General features: G+C 41.6%; 1 protein-coding gene across 2 annotated transcripts; it reads left to right on the top strand.

The window, feature by feature from the left end:
- The first annotated feature begins 10,396 nt into the window (after window positions 1–10,396).
- Window positions 10,397–12,691, top strand: LOC127451691 (G1/S-specific cyclin-D2-like). Of its 2 annotated transcripts, XM_051716569.1 has the most exons (5): window positions 10,397–10,524; window positions 10,731–10,992; window positions 11,280–11,495; window positions 11,612–11,932; window positions 12,062–12,691. In XM_051716569.1, exons 2-5 carry the CDS (start codon window positions 10,774–10,776, stop codon window positions 12,200–12,202), a joined length of 897 nt encoding a protein of 298 aa, XP_051572529.1. In that variant the 5' UTR covers window positions 10,397–10,524; window positions 10,731–10,773; the 3' UTR covers window positions 12,203–12,691. The 2 variants fall into 2 exon arrangements, with proteins under 2 accessions (XP_051572529.1, XP_051572528.1); XM_051716568.1 differs by lacking the exon at window positions 10,397–10,524 and having other exon boundaries at window positions 10,547–10,992.
- The last annotated feature ends 768 nt before the right edge of the window (window positions 12,692–13,459 follow it).

The following is a 13,459-nucleotide window of genomic DNA, read 5'->3' as shown; positions in this document are numbered from 1 at the left end:
ACTAAATTTATGTTTGGCACAGAACGACATGGCCCATATGTCAAGAAGACACCACCAGTGCCATCATCACACAAACAAACACATTCACACACTCCATCAGCAGGTGTCTGACTGGGGTTAAAAGATCAGGGTAAATGGGGTCACTGTTGCCCACTGTCCTGGCAAATGAGCTAGAAAATGAGGGGTGGAGAACCACGCCTCCTCACCATCATTCGGCCTCCTCATTTCTCTGTCTCTCTTTCACCCTCCTTTCATTTTCCCACTGTTTGTTTGAATACAGCTGCAACATATGAATTTAGCATGGCACTTAAACAGCCCTGCGATCTGCCACCCTTCTTTGTCTCATACACAAACACACACTTTTACTCATGAGACTCATCTTGTCTCTTTTATAACCAGCATGACCTCGCTTTACTGGGGATGAGGGAAAAAAGAGTGCCTCATTCAAACTCAATCTGCTGTGAGTTAAGCTCTAGTTAGCTTTCATTGCCTAAAGCTGTTTGAGCAGCTCTGTGGTGTCAAAGTGAAGTCACTCTTGGTGCATTTGAGAACTTCATCGCTTTTAATAGGGTTATTGTCATGTGATTGTGGCTCTTTGGCTGATATGTCTCTGGGTGAGAGTTATATTGGACTCCTGACGTTTTCACAATGTTCTATGCTCTGTTCTTTCTTTCTCAAACAAAATGGGGAAGAAATTAACGTGAATTAAGAAGTAAACAGCAGTCTAACAGAATGACCCTTTATTTCCAACTTTCCAAGAATCAGGTGTTCAGTGTTTAGATTTTGTTTGCTCTAGAAAAGACGAATACTACCTAGCCACTTTTGTAACTAAAAATGACCTAAGCCAAATCCACTCAGAAATGATAATTATTTCACAAGTTCACATGCTCCTAAAATCCTTGCGTGAGATGAAGGTAAACAGATTTGGCTTGCTGTCCACGAAGGAGGGCTTGTGGATCCTATAGCGAACAAACATCTTATAATATTCTGAATAGTTTTTCCTATACACCAATGGGATTAAATAAAGAGAACAAATGGAAACTTTTGCTGACTCCTAAGGGAAGAAAAAATAAATAAAATAGAAACAGTATCTCACATGCGTCTCCTCTGGACTTTCAAAAGAAATCTCAACAGTCTCAAACAGTGCTCAGATTTGCCAAGATACCAAACTATACAATCAAATGTCAGATATTTAAAAATGAACTTGAACATTTCTCATCTGTCTTCCAAGATACTCTGGGCTATGCTGTCCAAATAAGTTTTTTAGCTCTGTCTGTACATGAGCTCTGTTTTTGTTTCTCCTAAGGAATTGTAGAGCCATCTGAGATGAAGTTGATACTTAAATCAAAAATAAGAACTCACATAAATTGTTCTGAGCCATGAAAGAGCAACCTCTGAGCAATAAAATGTTTCACTGACAAGGTTAATCAAAAAAGTAATGAACTATAAATTACTACTTCTCTGTAATTGTAATCAGATTTCTTTGCTGATTAGTTCATCAAAAGTAATCACATTACTAATTACTTTTACATTACTTTTTAACTTAAAAAGTAAATACCGTAATACAGTAATTAATTACTTTGTAATTAGATTACATCCGACCCTGATTGTGATTGACAGGATTAAACAAGATTAGATTAGAACATTTCGTCCCGAACTCTCAAACTTTTGTTTTGACCTCCATTTAAAAACACATTTTATTTAGGGTTACTTAATTTTTAGAGTTCTCATAGCTAAAGGTTAGGTCTTATCCCAAATGTTAGGGGCCACATAAGCTAGCATATGAAATTCACACCAAGAACTAATATCCTGTAAATTAATGCATTCAAAAAAATATATATATATAATAATTTGTTCTGAACAAAAGCATAATGAAATTTGTATGACAAATTTTTTACAACACCCCAACTTCAAGCATTTTAAATGTTCAACCACCTGTGTGCATACTGGAAAATTCCAGTATTGAGTTCCTCATTTTAATGACCTGCCGTGACTGTGTGGACCATCCATGAGTTGAGTGCTGGTGTTTGAATGTAAGTGTGTGTGAGTGTTTGGGTGAGTGGGAGCAGAAGGACAGGCACTGCTGTCTTACAGTGATTTGTGAAGAGAGACAATACACATTGACATGCCTGGCTCCACTGTCTGTTGCACATACCTCGCCCAGCCCTCCCATGAGGATTCAGCGCTCTTTAAACAAGACACCAGATTGCCACAGGCCCAGGGAGGGGCTCATTGCATGTTGTGTGAGATGGAGAGGCATAATGGGGGACTAGTTGCTTTGACAATGAGATTCTACAGAGAAAAAAAATGGGGTGATTAGGTGGCACGTGAGTAAGTGTGACTTCAGTATGACAAAAACAAAAGTTGCACACTCCAGTTTTACCCCACAGTCTCAGCCTCTGTCTTGTACTCCTGTATCAAATTCCAAAAAGCTTTTCCATCTGCTTTGAGCCTGATGTCATTTAAGACCTGAAAAACCAGGTGTTCTGGAGTATCAGTTTCAGTTTTTTTTTAATTTAAAAAAATTTTTTTTTTTTTGAAGAATCATAACATGTACTATATAAGAAAGACATCTATGCTTAACTCATGCTTAAAACATGCAGTACACTCTGTTGAAAATATCAGCATTGCTGGTCAAAAAAATTGAATTCTGGAGTCAAGCTTCTTAACTAGCTTAAAGTGCAAAACTTCCTTGGTCAGCCAGTCTTTATGGTGAACCTGGTTGACCAAGGAAATCTAGCTGGTTAAGCTGGTTAAGAAGTCTAGTGCTGAAACCAGCCCTTTTTGGTGAGGCTGGTTGACCAAGGAAATCTAGCTGGTTAAGCTAGTTAAAAAGTCTGGTTAGTGCTGAAACAGGACTTTCTGGTGAAGCTGGCAGACCAAGGAAATCTATCTGGTTAAGCTAGTTATGAAGTCTGATTAGTGCTAAAACCAGCACTTTCTGGTGAAACTGGTTGACCAATGAAATCAGCACATTCTGGTGAAGCTGGTAGACCAAATAAATCTTGCTGGTTAAGCTAGATAAAAAAAATCTGGTTACTGCTGAAACCAGCAATTTCTGCTGAAGCTGGTTGACCAAGAAAGTGTATTTGGATAAGAAGTCCGGTAAGTGCTGAAATCAGCACTTTCTAGTGAAGCTGGTTGGCCAAGGATATCTAGTTGGTTAAGTTAGTTAAGAAGTCTGGTTTGTGCTGAAACCAGCACTTACTGGTGAAACTGGTTGACCAAGGAAATCTAGCTGATTAAGCTAGTTAAGAAGTCTGGTTAGTGCTGAAATCAGCACTTTCTGTTGATGCTGGTAGACCAAAGAAATCTAGCTGGTTAAGCTAGTTAAAAAGCCTGGTTAGTGCTGAAACCATCACTTTCTGGTACAGCTTTTTGACCAAGGATATCTAGCCGGTTAAGCTAGTTAAGAAGTCTGGTTAGTGCTGAAACCAGCACTTTCTGGTGAAACTGGCTGACCAAGGAAATCTAGCTGGTTGAGCTAGTTAAGAAGTCTGATTATTGTTGAAACAAGCACTTTCTGGTGAATCTGGTTGACCAAGGAAATCTAGCTGCTAAAGCTAGTTAGGAAGTATGGTGTGGCAGCGGGGGCGTGGTCGAGCACCCGTCCGGAGAGAGAGAAAGCGGTAAGGGTGCTAACACCTGAGCTAAATTATGTCTAACACCTGTCTCTAATTCCAGTGAGCTTGGGGAGAGCGGCATATAAACAGCCACGCCACCGCCAGAAGAGAGAGAGAGAGAGTCTGGTACGAGAGTCTCATGGTGAAGCTACTGAGTTTGTGATGCTACAGAGTTGTGATAAAGACATTGTGATGATTAAGAGGCTGTGATGCTAAAGAGTTTGTGAAGCTGAAAAAGTTACTGTGCCAGTTGTGACTGTGTTATCCCTAAGTTTGTGATTAAAAGCTCACCTGAGACCTGAACCTTCCTGTCCCAGTAACCTCATTCTCTCACATATGGTTAGTGCTGAAACCAGTCCTTTCTTCCGATGCTGGTTGACCAAAGAAATCTACATGGTTAGGAAGTCTAACTAGTGCTAAAACCAGCACTTTTTTTGTGAAGCTGTTTGGCCAAGGAAAGCTGGGTAAGCTATTTAAGAGGTCAGGTTAGTGCCGAAACCAGCACTTTCTGGTGAAGCTAGATGACTAAGGAAATCAAGCTGGTTAAGCTAGTTAAAAAGTCTGGTTAGCGTTAAATCCAGCACTTGCAGCCGATGCTGGTTGACTAAGAAAGTCTAGTTGGTTAATAAGTCTGGTTAGTGAGGAAACCAGTACTTTCTGGTGAAGCTGGTTAACCAAGGATATCTAACTGGTTAAGCTAGTTAAAAATTCTTGTTAGTGCCAAAACAAGCACTTTTTGGTGAAGCTGGTTAACCAAAGGAAAAATAGCTGGTTAGGCTTGTTAAGAAGTCTGGTTAGAGCAGAAACAAGCACTTTCTGGTGAAATTGGTTTACCAAGGAAATCTAGCTGGTTAAGCTAGTTAAGAAGTCTAGTTAGTACAGAAACCAACACTTTACAGTAAAGCTGGTTAACCAAGGAAATCTCTGGTTAAGCTAGTTTAGAAGTCTGGTTAGTGATAAAACCAGCCCTTTCTAGTGTAGCATGTTGACCAAGGAAATCTAGCTGGTTAATCTAGTTAAGAAGTCTGGTTAGCCTCTCTCTCTCCTGCAGGAGTGGTGGGGAGGAACCCAACCCAAACCCCTTCCCCAATCTTGGGGGTCCTTCCCTTTATCTGTGTCCCCCACTTCTGTCTCTCTCCGCTCTCTTCCCCAGGTTGACAGAACCACCCCCACAAGTGAGGTAGGGAGGTTGGGGCTGCGGGGTAGCCGGGCACTTCCAGGATCAGTGCTTCGCGATAGAGGTGGCGACACTGGTCCGGATCCCTGATGCTCTGCACGCCGCCCCGATTGGGTAGGGGCGTATTGTATACCGGTGAGTCTAAAAGGGGATACATACCACATGTTGGTGGATTCAGGCTGTTCTCAAACCTCCATTCACCAATGCTTGGTGCAAGACGGGGCATTGGGCACAGATAAACGGGTGAGGTGTGTGCAAGGGGATATTCACATGTAGCCGGTGGTTACCTTTGAGATACTATTCACAGGAAAAAAGGGTAGAGGCTGCCGTTAATTCCCGCCTCACCCATCCACTGATTTTGGGAATGAATTGGCCTGATTTTAATAATCTATTAAGGGAAATATGTGTGGATGGGTCCTGTAAAATGTTGTCTCGGTGTGTGAAGTGCGATGCTATGGCTGGAGAGGCAGTGCCAGGGATGTCTACATCTGCTCCTTGATGCAGGGGAGAGAGTTCCCTTCCTCAGGGGATTCCCTGAGGAGGATTTCCCTCTAGAGCAGTCATTTGACAAGTCTCTCAAGCACGTGTTTGAACAAGTGAGAGTAATCGATGTTCAATAGCTCCGGCCTGATGTTGCACTCACATACCCATATTTTTTCAATTATCAAAGATAGGTTGTATCGAGTGACACAGGACACTCAAACAAAAGAAAATACAATCCAGTTGTTATTACAGAAGAGCCGTTGGGAAACCCTCTTCCAGGTGGCTCACCATAATACAATGGCTGGCCATCTAGGTCACGAAAAAGCACTCAACCGAATAATGGCCCATTTTTTTTGGCCGGGCATTCACGGGGACGTTCGCAAGTGGTGTGCGCCGTGCCATTAATGTCAGTTGGTGAATCCACCGGCCACCCCAAAAGTGCCATTGCACCCTCTAATGCTAATGGAGGTCCCCTTTGAAAGAATTGGCTTGCACCTCGTTGGGCCATTAGAACAGATCGCATGCGGTCATCGCTTTGTATTAGTTCTGGTGGAATATGCAACGCGATATCCGGAAGCAGTGCCCCTGCACAAAATCTCAGCACGTAGTGTTGCAAAGGCACTCTTCAGAATTATCTCCCGAGTGGGGGTTCCAAAAGAAATCCTCACTGATCAAGGCACTACCTTTGTACTATGTCACAAACAGAACACAAACTGCACGAATTGTTAGGTATTAAATCAATTCGCACCAATGTTTACCACCCACAAATGGATGGGTTGGTGGAATGATTTAATAAAACCTTAAAAACATGATTCATAAGTTTGTGCATGAGGATGCTAGAAATTGAGATAAGTGACTCAATCCCCTGTTATTTGCAGTGTGAGATGTCCTGTAAGCCTCCATAGGGTTTTCCCCATTCAAGCTGCTATATGGGCATCGGCCGTGCGGCGTGCTCAACGTCATACGGGAAGCTTGGGAGGAGGGACCTTCAAACAGTAAAAATGAAATTCAGTACGTTCTTGATCTTAGAGCAAAACTCCACACTTTGGGTCGATTAACACAGGAGAATTTGCTCCAAGCTCAGGAACATCAAAGCCAGCTGTATGACAGGGGCACTCGACTACGGGAATTTGCACCGGGAGATAACGTGATTGTATTACTGCCCACCTCAAGCTCTAAATTACTCACCAAGTGGCAAGGGCCCTTTGAGGTAACACGGCAAGTCTGAGATCTCAATTATGAGGTTAAGCAAACAGATAGGGGTGGGGCACGTCAATTTACCATCTCAACCTCCTAAAATCATGGAGGGAGGCGGTCCCTGTGGCCTTAGCGACAGTAGTCTCCGAGAGGGTGGAGCTCGGGCCGGAGGTGACTCTCAAACCAAATAAATTCACCCCGGTCCCTTGTGGAGACCACCTCTCACCATCACAGCTCATAGACGTGGCCAAGTTGCAAACAGAACTTGTATTCTCACCTCTCCCCATTGACACGAACCTCATAGATCATCACAGGCCCCTATTGCCTTCCTGAACACAAAAAATGTCTTTAAGGAAGAATTAGAGGCGATGCTTGATATGGTTGTAATAGAAGAGTCGCACAGTGATTGGGCCAGCCCGGTGGTTCTGGTGCCTAAGAGCAACCGGATGGTGTGTAGACTATAGCAATGTGAACGCGGTGTCTAAATTTGGCATGTACCCAATGCCTTGGATTGATGAATTGCTCGATCGGTTGGGCGCGGCTCAATTTTATTCGACACTGGACTTAACAAAGGGTTATTTGGCAGATCCCTTTAACTCTAATCTCCCGAGAAAAAATTGCTTTTTCCACACCGTTTGGCTTACACCAATTTGTGGCCCTTCCATTCGGGTTGTTCAGGGCCCCGGCCATGTTTCAGCATCTCATGGACAAAATTCTCAGACCACATACAGCATATGCTGCTGCATATTTAGATGATATTATTATCTATAGTAATGACTGGCAACGGCACGTGCAACATCTGAGAGCTGTCCTGAGATCGCTGCGACGGGCGGGGCTCACGGCCAACCCGAAGAAGTGCGCAATTGGGTGGGTGGAAGTTCGGTATCAGGGGTTCCACTTGGGCCATGGGCAGGTGCATCCCCAGGTTAACAAAACCACAGCAATCGCGGCCTGCCTGAGGCCCAAGACCAAAAAGGAGGTGGAAACGATTTTTGGGGCTGGCTGGCTACTACCGAAGGTTTGTGCCTAGTTACTCTGATGTCACCAGCCCGCTGACTGATCTTACTAGAAAGGGGGCCCCCAATCCAGTCCAGTGGACAAAGTCGTGCCAAAAGGCTTTCCTAAAAATAAAATCTGCACTTTGTGGGGGGCTGATTTTAAATGCTCCTAATTTCTCTCTCCCCTTTATTTTGCAGATGGATGCATCTGACAGAGGGGCTGGGAGCAGTGCTCTCGCAGGAGGTGGAGGGAGAGGAGCAACCGGTGCTGTACATTAGTCATAAGCTCTCGCTGAGAGAGACTAAGTACAGCACCATGGAGAAAGAGTGTCTGGCGATTAAGTGGGCCATCTTCACTCTCCGCTACTACCTGCTGGGGTGGGCCTTCACCCTCTGTTCAGATCACATCCCACTCCAGTGGCTCCACCGCATGAAGGATACCAATGCATGGATCACCCGTTGGTACCTGGCACTTCAGCTGTTCAAATTTGAGGTGATTCACAGACCAGGACCGCAGATGGCTGTGGTTGACTTTCTCTCCAGAAATGGGGGGAGTTGGCAGGCTGGATGTTGCCCTGGCCTGAGTCGGACGGTAGGGATATGTTGTTATGGGGCGTGGTCATGTGTCTGTCTGCGGGAGAGAGAGAGAGCGGTAAGGCTCGTCACCTGGGTTGTAATTATCTCTAACACCTGTCTTTTGTTATAATGATGGCAGAGGGAAACTTAAAAGCCGCACCAACGCATCAGTTCGGGGAGAGAGAGAGCGACCCGAGAGCACGATCTCAGTGTGTATTGTGTGTATTAAAAAGCTTATGTTATCTTATTGAGTGTTGTGAAGAATCTACATAAATTGAGTGCATTAAAAATACAAGATGCTGAAAGCAGAAAATAAAAGACTTGCCTGCACTGCTTCATTGTCTCCTGAGTACTCCATTGCCCAAAAAGAACCAAACCTACTACACCTAACTAACCACTAACCAGCTAAACTAGCATGGGATGTCATGTTAGTATAAATTATTTTCAGCAGGAACATTTTTATTATTATTATTATTATTAGGGGCCAAGCACTGAAAGTGCGTAGGCACCTATTGTAGTCGTTAGTGTTCTTTTTATTCTTCTTCTTCTTCTTCTTCTTCCACCATTAAGTCTATGGCAGCCCATAGAACCGTATGCGGGAAAGTTGTGAATGGCACTAACTCAAACCCTCTAGCGCCACCAACTGCCCAAAGTTTCACATATGTTTATGCTAATAACTTTTGAACCGTAAGTGCAGAATAAAAATATTTTTTCCTCTCATTCCATCAGAAGAATCGATTGCACCCTATGGCGTCATTTTCCGTCTTGAAAATATTTCCGCCATTTCGATTTGCATGAAAATTGAATCAGATTATCTTCAGACCAGGCTGACAAAAATGTATGGAATTCAAGTTGATAGGTCAAACGGTTCTCGAATAACGTGTAACAAATTGGACGTAGACCACGCCAAATTGGACGTGAGGCTATATCTCCACAACGCTTTAGTGTAGTCACACCAAACTTGGTGTGTGTTATGACAACCATGACCTGAGGGTACCTGCACAGTTTCGGCACAGCACCACCTAGTGGTCACGAGATATGAAAAATACATATTTTTGCTTATAACTTCTGAAGGGTTTCACCTAAAAACAAATCTGGACTTGTTAGATTCTGTGTGGGATGCCAAGTCAAATGATACCAAATTTTCCTATGTCAGAAATTTTGGGCGTCGCCCATTTTGAATTTTGTTGTAAAATGCTTTATTTTTCAAACGCAGTGACATATCGTTACAAAACTCGTTATGTGTCATTGACACAACATCCTGAAGGTACTCAAAAAGTTTTGGGACAGCACCACCTTCTGGTCAAAAGGTTTTGGTTATACCAAATTTTCATAAAATGCTAATAACTTTTGTTTACTTTATGCTATTGTTATGAGACTAGTCTTGTTAGATTCCATGGGTCATGCCAAGAATGTGGATACCATTTATGCAATAATCGATTGAACTTCCTGTCCACCATTTTGAAATCCTTTAAAAACCTACTTTTTCAAACTCCTCCTAGATCATTTGTCAGATTTTAACCAAAATCGAATCAGACCACCTTCAGACCATGCTGACAAAAAGTAATGGATTTCGTGTTGATAGACCAAACCGTATTTGTTTAACACAACAATGAATTTTATGGCACGGTGCCAGAATGTTTTTCAGGCTCTATCTTGGCAATGCTTGGCATATTGACATGAAACTTTATATGTGTTATCATGACTGCACCTTGACCACACCATATCAATTTAGTGACAGCGCCACCTGTTGGTCAAGAGTAATAAGCTTTTATGTCCCAATGCAATTGATAGTATTCATGGTTTTTCAACCATTTGGCCTAAAATCATGACAAGATTGCTTTAATTACTTATTTTTTGCCATTGTTATGCCTAATAATGGTTGATGTGCTTGGCCCCCTAATTGCTGCTTGCAGATATGTTTATTATTATTATTTAATGTAAATTGAACTTCTAAAAAAACATGACCTTCAAAAATTGTTCGAGGTTTCAGAATGAGTTGACTATATCAAAGTCCATGAATTACTGCATATACATGAAGTAATGTATCTTTAGTTGAAACACAGATATACATATCTGTGTTTATACATATTATCTGATACACTTCACAGTCAACAAACATCCAAGACTTATTGTTATTCATTCCCATTGGCACAGCTTGGAGATGACCTTTTTCTCTCCTCTCTCTATTGCTCTCTCTTTTCTTCTCTCGCTTGACAGTGACAAGCTGTTGCTCTGTCTCTCTGGGCAACACCCACTCTTGTCTGCGCTCCTCTCTCCTCCCCTCCCTCTCTCTTTCTGTCTTTCTCGCTCTCCCTCTCTCCACCTGTTGATGCCATTGTTGCTCAGCCAGCATTGTTTATTTTTTTTACTTCACTCATTTTACACACCCCTTTTTTATTCTTCACTTTTTCGTCATAAGTCACTCTGTCTCTAGGAGGATATATAACAGGGAGAAGAGAGAAGAAGGGTTAGAACAAAACACGAGAACTTTGGAGAAACACTCACCAGCACACATCTACACTTACACACAAAGCTCAAGCACTTTAAGGAGTCAGAAGAAATTGGCACTTGCTCTAACAGTCAAATTTACATTCTCTAATTAGTAATAGGGTGAATTTAAACTCATAAACAGCGCTTATTCTCAAGACAGTGCAAAACCTCTCTTCTACTTAGGATAAACACCTTCAGTTTTGGATCACAACTGCTGGCAGGAGTGATGTCTGTGTCTCTGTGGTGTAAAGAGGAGGAGGACCAGGACAGGACTCAGTGTCGGGAATCTTCGGTCAGAGCCCCCTGGGACCCAAGCGCCTCTGGATTGAGGGTTATTCAGAGACTTCTACAGTCGGAGGAAAGGTACCTGCCCTCCCCACTCTACATCTCCCTCATCCAGAGAGAACCTCAGCACAGAGAGGAGCTCGCTAAGTTGACCATGGAGGTACATTTGGATTTAAAGATTTGTGAAGTTTGTGATATTGTGAATTTGTGCCTCAAATTCTTCTTTATGCATGAAAATAGACCAGTTTACCATCTTATCACTTCACAGTATCTTGAAATAGTTCTCTCTATACTACATATACTGTATTCATATACTATATTTGAAGACTTTAGGTCATTGCTCTGATCCAAAAGCTTGGGACACTCTTACTGCAAGTTTGCTGGAGCTAAAATCTTTCTCCTGTTCTGTTTAGTTTAAATCCCTCTTTTTCTGTGTTTCTGTGATAGGTTTGCTGTGAATGTGACTGCAATGAGTCTGTATTCCCCCTGGCTGTCTCCCTGTTGGATCGATATCTGTCAGCCACTCTATCTATGCCTGTCTCTCCATCCTGTCTGGCTGCAGCTTGTATCCTGGTGGCTTCCAAACTGTCAGAAAGTGATACAGTTAGTGCAGATACCCTCTGTGCAGCAGTAGAGTATGACTTCCTATCCTCAAACATTCGGGTGAGTTTCATTTGTTAACTTATTAATTTGTTTTTTAGGAAACCCCTATTAATTCACCCCTCTTTGTTTACAAATTATTATATTATATTATATTTTATTATATTATATTTTAACAGGAAATGGAACGTGTTGTCCTGGCGACCCTGCGATGGGATGTGGCAGCAGTGACCCCTCAAGACTTTATACCACACTTCCTTCGCATTCTCGGGGAACTGAAGGATAGTGACACAAACACAGGAGACTTTCTCTCAACACTGAGACGTCATAGTGACACACTTGTTGCCATGTGTGTGTGTGACTCTCGTTTTCTGGGAACACCTCCTTCACTGGTTGCTGCAGCTGCACTAAACTCAGCCCTTCGGGGTTTAAGGGCCAAGAGTGCAGGAGAACTGAGTGTCATGACTTCTGCCCTGGCCACATTCTGTCAGACTGATGTGGTAAGCAAAACTTTTATTTGAGAGGGAGTAGGAGATATATATCATTAGTCTGTGTGTGTCAGTATTTATATGTACTGTATCTCTATGTTTGTGTGTGGCAGTTGCTGACTGTATTACTGTCTATTACAGGCTGTGCTACAGTGCTGCACTGATCTGATTGAGGGAGCTCTCAGGCAGAGATTGAGAAATGGAGCACAAGAAGAGAAAGATGCTAATATTGAAGATGAAAGAGTCAGCACTCCTACAGACCTAAGAGAAATAGACTTTTAAAGCAGGGTTAATTCATGAGTGATATTTATTGCGCCTGTTTGTCTGCAGTCTCACTTTAATTTATCAGTAAAACTGATTTAAACACAATGTGACATTTATGTTTTGTATTATGTAACTTTTGAAGTGATCTAATTTATAATAATTTGTATTTATTTGTTTGAGGGATTATTTACTTGTGGATTGTTTACTTTGAGAAGATTTACTTGTGCCATATTTATTACTTCTATTGCCATAACTGTAATTGCGACTATTTATGTATTTCAGGTTTATTCTCTTCACTTTATGTATTGCGTTTCCACATTTTATAATTAATATATTATTTATTGTGTGCAATTTTTTTTTTACATTTGAATTTATTTTGCTTATAAGTGTTTCAACCGGGTTGTAATCAAAGTGTTTGATAAAATGAAAATCTGTTTTTCAAAGTAATTGTCTACGTTTGTCAACAATAGTTTGTCAGTAGTGCTTGATTCTCTCATTGTCCATTTAGCTGGCCTCATATTAAAGGAATAGTTCACCCAAAAATGAAAATATTCTCATAATTTACTCTCCCTCATGCCATCCCTGATGTGTATCTCTTTATTTATTCTGCTGAACACAAAATAAGATTTTAGAAGAATATCTCATCTCTCTAGGTCCCTACAATGCAAGTGATTGGTGACCAGACCTTTGAAGCTCCAAAAAGCCCAGACAGTCATAGTAAAAGTAATCCATACAACTCCAGTGGTTTAATATATATGTCTTCTGAAATTATGCAATAACTTTGGGTGAGAAACAGATCAATTGTTCAATATTTTTTTCTATAAATCTCCACTTTCACTTTCAGAATGTAAAAGTGAAAGTGGAGATTTATAGTAGAAAAGGACATAAATATTTATCTGTTTCTAACCCACACTTATCATATCGCTTCTAAAGATATGGATTTAATCACTAGAGTCTTATGGATTACTCTTATGCTGCCTTTATGTGATTTTTGGAGCTTCAAAGGTCTGGTCACCATTCACTTGCATTGTATGGAGCTGAAATAGTCTTCTAAAAATTTTCGTTTGTTTTCAGCAGAAGAAAGAAAGTCATACACATCTGGGATGGCATGAGTGTGAGTAAATGATGACAGAATTTCTTGGTGAACTATCCCTTTAAAACATAGAACAAATCAATCCAAACTACAAAAGTCCATTACCAGACAAAAAGGAGAAAAACATAGAAAAATACATTTGCTATTATCTGCATTCCATACACAGAAAGTTACAGGAACTG

Source organism: Myxocyprinus asiaticus, chromosome 14 (assembly GCF_019703515.2).
Source record: "Myxocyprinus asiaticus isolate MX2 ecotype Aquarium Trade chromosome 14, UBuf_Myxa_2, whole genome shotgun sequence".
Taxonomy (NCBI): domain Eukaryota; kingdom Metazoa; phylum Chordata; class Actinopteri; order Cypriniformes; family Catostomidae; genus Myxocyprinus; species Myxocyprinus asiaticus.
This window is presented reverse-complemented; position numbering and strand designations above follow the sequence as displayed.

Bases quoted from the DNA above. Each gene is read 5' to 3' on its own strand.
- LOC127451691 (XM_051716569.1), top strand. From the start codon at position 10,774: ATGTCTGTGTCTCTGTGGTGTAAAGAGGAGGAGGACCAGGACAGGACT. The intron at 10,993-11,279 runs GTACATTTGGAT...TTTCTGTGATAG, and splicing joins TCGCTAAGTTGACCATGGAG to GTTTGCTGTGAATGTGACTG. The intron at 11,496-11,611 runs GTGAGTTTCATT...ATATTTTAACAG, and splicing joins TCCTATCCTCAAACATTCGG to GAAATGGAACGTGTTGTCCT.